Source organism: Myotis brandtii, unplaced genomic scaffold (genome assembly GCF_000412655.1).
Source record: "Myotis brandtii unplaced genomic scaffold, ASM41265v1 scaffold456, whole genome shotgun sequence".
In the NCBI taxonomy this organism is placed as follows: Eukaryota; Metazoa; Chordata; class Mammalia; order Chiroptera; family Vespertilionidae; genus Myotis; species Myotis brandtii.
Window position 1 is genome coordinate 39,981 of NW_005367431.1, and position 4,989 is coordinate 44,969.

At 53.8% G+C, this 4,989-nt stretch overlaps 1 protein-coding gene and 1 long non-coding RNA gene across 2 annotated transcripts in view; both read right to left on the bottom strand.

Annotated features, from left to right (window-relative positions):
- Positions 1-881, bottom strand: part of LOC106727625 — a 5,592-nt gene extending 4,711 nt beyond the window's left edge. Inside the window, exon 1 of the long non-coding RNA XR_001363850.1 lies at positions 41-881. This is a non-coding gene — a long non-coding RNA (uncharacterized LOC106727625). The remainder of the gene's footprint in view (positions 1-40) is intronic.
- Positions 882-2,219: 1,338 nt separating this feature from the next.
- SERINC2 (serine incorporator 2) overlaps positions 2,220-4,989 on the bottom strand; it is a 21,959-nt gene continuing 19,189 nt past the window's right edge. Inside the window, exons 10-11 of the mRNA XM_005875056.2 lie at positions 3,698-3,901; positions 2,220-2,793 (exon numbers count right to left, since the gene is read on the bottom strand). Of these exons, the coding sequence (XP_005875118.1) occupies positions 2,658-2,793; positions 3,698-3,901 (340 nt within the window). The 3' untranslated portion in view covers positions 2,220-2,657. The remainder of the gene's footprint in view (positions 2,794-3,697; positions 3,902-4,989) is intronic.

Genomic DNA, 4,989 nt, shown 5'->3' on the forward strand with positions numbered 1-4,989 from the left:
CCCCCCGCAAGCCCTTCCACTCTCCCAAGCCAGGACTCACCAGCCTGGAACTCCTTGGGAAACAGACCAGAGAAAGGCTGAGGCAGACCAAGCTCACAGCCCTTGAGGCCTTTCAGAGGATGGTGGGCAGGTCTCAGGCCTCTTCGTGCTCAGACCGCAGCCTACCTGACCCTACATCAGGGCTGCAAGCTCAGATGTCTTCCTGGGTGACTCAGGTGAGTCACTTAAGTGATGAAGCAGCAAGTGGGTGCTGAGGAGGAGCGTGGGAACTGGAGTGGATGGAGGATGTGTTCCATGGCAAGGCACCACAATCTTTGTGAGGTTCTTGTTTTAAACACAGGGAAGGCCAAAGCAGACAAGCCTTTGGGTCTCTAGTCTGTGACCTCTGAATTCACACCTGGGCCTTCCCACCTCTGCCACGTCACCCCCCGTCCTCCTGCTGCAGGGCCTCTCCATGCAGCTCCCTGCCCCCGCCACTCTCCCACGCTCCTCGCCCCACCTATTCTCACAGTTTTCCTCTGACCCTGCACATTCAGTAACAGAACCCGGGCCTCTGGATTCCAGCCCAGGCCTCCTCCCCCTCGTCCTCTGCTATAAACTCTCCAGCCCTGGGCTTTCCCGTGACTGCTCCAGAATCAACTAATATTCATTCCGGTGGTCAGTCAGTCTCTCCACTCACCCCTTAGGGAGCACCCTCTTTGTATCGGGCTCTGTTCTAAGCCCTGGGGAAATGATATACTATTAATACGGGGAAGTTCTCGCCTTCGTTGCTCAGACAATACAGTGATGATCACACACATGGATCTGATAATAAAAGCCCGGCAACTGAAATGGTGGAATGACCAGAATGACCAGAGACCAGAACAACCACAGCCCCTCACCCTGGCTGGCCTCCCCCCAGCAAGTGGTTAGGGGTGATCAGGCAGGCAGGTGAGCAGTTAGGGGCGATCAGGCAGAGTGCTTAGGGGCAATCAGGCAGAGGCAATTAGTGGCAATCAGGCAGGCAGACAGAGTGCTTAGGGGCAATCAGGCAGGCAGGCGAGTGGTTAGGGGCCAGCGGTCCTGGATTGCAAGAGGGATGTCCGACTGCCAGTTTAGGCCCGATCTACAGCAGGATTGGGCCTAAACCGGCAGTCGGACATCCCCTGAGGGGTCCCGGATTTCAAGAGGTTGCAGGCCAGGCTGAGGGACACCTCCTCCCTCCCCCCCCCTTGCACAAATTTTGTGCACCGGGCCTCTAGTACAGTAATAAAGGCTATGTGGGGAAATAGTTCACTTAGAAAAATGGGGACCCTTATTTAGACTGGGGGTCAGAGAAGACTGAGGAGTCAGAGGTTCCATCTTTCTTTTCTCTTATAAATTTCTTTCTTTCTCTATGTATGTTTTTAATCCACGATTGGGAATCTATGTATACAAATTTTCAACTGCAGGTGTGTGTGTGTGTGTGTATGTGTGTGTGTGTGTGAGTATGTTTTTAATCCACGATTGGGAATCTATGTATACGAATTTTCAACTGCAGGTGTGTGTGTGTGTGTGTGTGTGTGTGTGTGTGTGAATGACAGGAGGTGGGAGAAAAATGATAACAGGGGCCAATGTTTGTTGAATGGTTCCTGTGCACACAGCCTGGAGCAAGGAGCTTATTAGTACAATTGACCTTGAACCACACAGGGGTCAGGGGCATCCCCCATGGCCTTGGAGGTTCAGCGGGACCCCGGCCACTCCCAAGCATGCTCTTCCTCATTCCCCACGGCACCTGGCCCAGAGCAGGTGTCTAGACCAGCGGTCACCAACCTTTCAGACCTCACGGACCACCAGTTGGCAACCGCTGGCCTAGACTATGGCAGGAAGGGGAGATGGTGATGACCTGGAGGCAGGTTAGAGGTGGCAGAACCTCAGGGCAGACACTGGTAAGGCCCTGAAGACAGCCCTCTCAGCCACCTCCCACGGCCCCTGCTCCACCCTGACTCTGGCTCACCACGCCTCCTCATGTGGGCACTGCTCCAGGCCTGTTTCCTGACCCCGAGAGTCTCTTTGTTCAAAGCCCCTCCTTCCTCTATAGCCCCCACCCCCAGGCTCCCCGTGACCCAGAGGACACAGCCGAGGCCCCTCTACCTGGCCCTTCTTGGTCTGGTCCCTCAGCCCTGACCTTCCATCCCCAGCCCCCACCCTGATCCCAGATGGGATGGGCACTGCACTGAGGGTGAGGGGGCAGAGAACACGGGAGGCACACACTCTGGCTTCTTTATTGGGCAAAGTCTTAGAGACTCTGTAAGGCACGGAGTTGAGGAGGGTGACGGGGCGCCCGGGGGGTGTGGTCAGGAATACCAACACCTCCGTGCTGGGCATCCCATCATAGCGCATGCTCCCGCCCTCTGGGCAGCTCTGGGCATTTCTCTCCTCAGCTCCCTCTCCTTGGGAGCCTGGGAACAAAGGGCCCTTCTTCCCCCAAGAAGGTGAGTATGGGTGATCAGGGACGGGGGGAATGGAGAGGAAGTCCCATGGTCTGGGGTAGCAGAGGTGTGAGCCTGAGGGGTTCGGATGTGAGCCTGAGCTCCTCATCCCTGGAGGCACTGAGAATAAGGCACTCAGCTCAGGGGCAAGTGCTGAAAGCGGGTCAGGGTCCGCCTGGCACCAGGTGGCAGGCTGCAGGGGCTGTCTCAGCTGAAGTCCCGGTTGGGCAGGAGGAGGGGGGCCACCAGGGTCCACAGGTAGAGCAGCAGCCCGGCCCAGCTGGCACAGATCTTCACCCACACGGCGGTCCAGGTGCTGACCATCTTCCGGGTCTCACCGGGTCTGGAACACACCATCATGCCAGTGAGCCTGGCCTCGTCTTATGACCTCAGTCCTGGCCTGACCTTATGACCCAGCTGGGACTCCTGACTTCAACTTCGACTCTTATTCTGTAACTCTAGTCCCCGTCTCTGGTATTGTTGACACTTGGTCTTAAGTCTCCAGACACAGCTCTTGACCTTGGACCACAGACCTGATCCTGACCTCCATTCCAATCTTGACCTCAGTCCTAGACTAATACAGTGACCTGACTCCTGGAGCTCCAGGCCTTAGTCCTGACCTCTAACCTTGACTCTGACCCTCAATCCTATAACCCCCCGCCCCTGATTTTATGACCACAGTTTTGATATCTGACTTCAATTCTGAACCTGGGCCCTGTGACCACAGTCCTGGCCCCTGACCTTGTTACTCTTATCTTAGCTCCTTGACTTGTCTTTCTGGCCCCCTAACCCAAATTTTAATCAAATGACCAAATCTGTGACTTTATATGGCCCCAATCCCAACGCTTGACTTCATTCATTACTCCTAAATTACTCCTATTCTTAACCCTGTGACTTCGATTCTGACATCTACACCCTAATCCTAACCCTGCAACCATGAGTCCTAGATCTGACCCCATAATCCAAATTACCACACCCGATCCGTAAGCCCAGTCTTCCTTGCACAGGCCCAGCCCCACCTCCTGTGATCTCCACTTTTCAGTGGAGGTGCCAGGGGCTGAGCAGCCTAAGGCACTGGCAGGGAAACTGGGTCACGGATGGGGCAGGCTCCATGGAGGGTCCTGGAGAGATGCCTCCATGCCCGAGTCTTGAGCAGGTTTTCCTAAACCTCAGTGAGGGGCCTGAGGAGGGGAGATGTGTGGCCAGGCTCCGAGGGCTCTGTCCATGCCCGGCCAGGCTGCACGCACCTGTACCAATTGGTGAGTGTCATCATGATGTGCAGGGAGGCGAGCACCAGGCAGAAGTGGAAGAAGGAGTAGCTGTAGGTGACGCCGTCCTGCTCATTGTCAAAGGCCTGGCCTGCCACCTGCTGCTGCGTGCCCTCCAGGATGGGCGGGCACTCCTCTGTCCGCATCAGACTGTTCACCTGCCGGTGGTTCGAGGAGCGCACACTGCAGGGGAGGGAGGAGATGGGCAGGTGGGCAGGTGGGCAGTGCCACGGGGCCTCATGCACCATGGCACTGGTCATAACAATGGACATGATGGTCCCAGGATCATGTGCTTAGGTCCTGGGACCAGGAATTAACAAACTGCTTTGATTCTCAACCCTACTCCCACCCAGCCTTGAGGGCCCGGGATCTGGTGCTTAGGTCCTGGGACCAGGAGTTAACAAACTGCTTTGATTCTCAACCCTACTCCCACCCCCTGTATGAACTTGGGCAAGGCACCCCTCTCTGAGCCTCTGATTCCTTGTCTATAAAATCAGGGACAGCCCTAACTGGTTTGGCTCAGTGGATAGAGCGTAGGCCTGCGGACTGAAAGGTCCCAGGTTCGATTCTGGTCAAGGGCATATACCTTGGTTGCGGGCACATCCCCAGTAGGAGGTGTGCAGGAAGCAGCTGATGGATGTTTCTCTCTCATTGATGTTTCTATCTCTCTATCCCTCTCCCTTCCTCTCTGTGAAAAATCAATAAAATATATTTTTTTTAAAAATCAGGGACAGCAGTACCTCCCTTACAGGGTTGTTGGGAAGACTGAATGAAATAATGGTGTAAAGTCCCTAGCACTGTGCCTGGTACAATATAAAGAAATAAACTGCCTCTATTATTCTGGCGGTTCAGTTGCCATTTCCCTTAACATGTATTGAGTACCTAATGCTGCAAAGCATCATACCAGGTTCTACATTTATTAATAATGTTAATAATTAACCATGCCCGCTTGCTATTAAGTTTGTTTTCCTTCTATTAGTTTTAGGTAAGTGGCTTTACCAATTACCTCCCCTTTCTTCGTGTTTATAATTTTTAAAATAATAATAGTAATGATATTTTGGTCATTGCTTTTCTATAGTGAGGTCTTGATGTTTTTAACAGTAATAGTCTGAGACACATAGACAATTTTGAAAATCCAGTGGTATTTTGGAAAAAAAGCGAAAGGACCTGGATTCCAGCCACACCTCAAACTGAGGTCACCCCTTGCTGGGCTGCAGCTGCCCCCCACCCCCAACAAACTGCACATATAAGCACACACAGGCGGGGGGCGG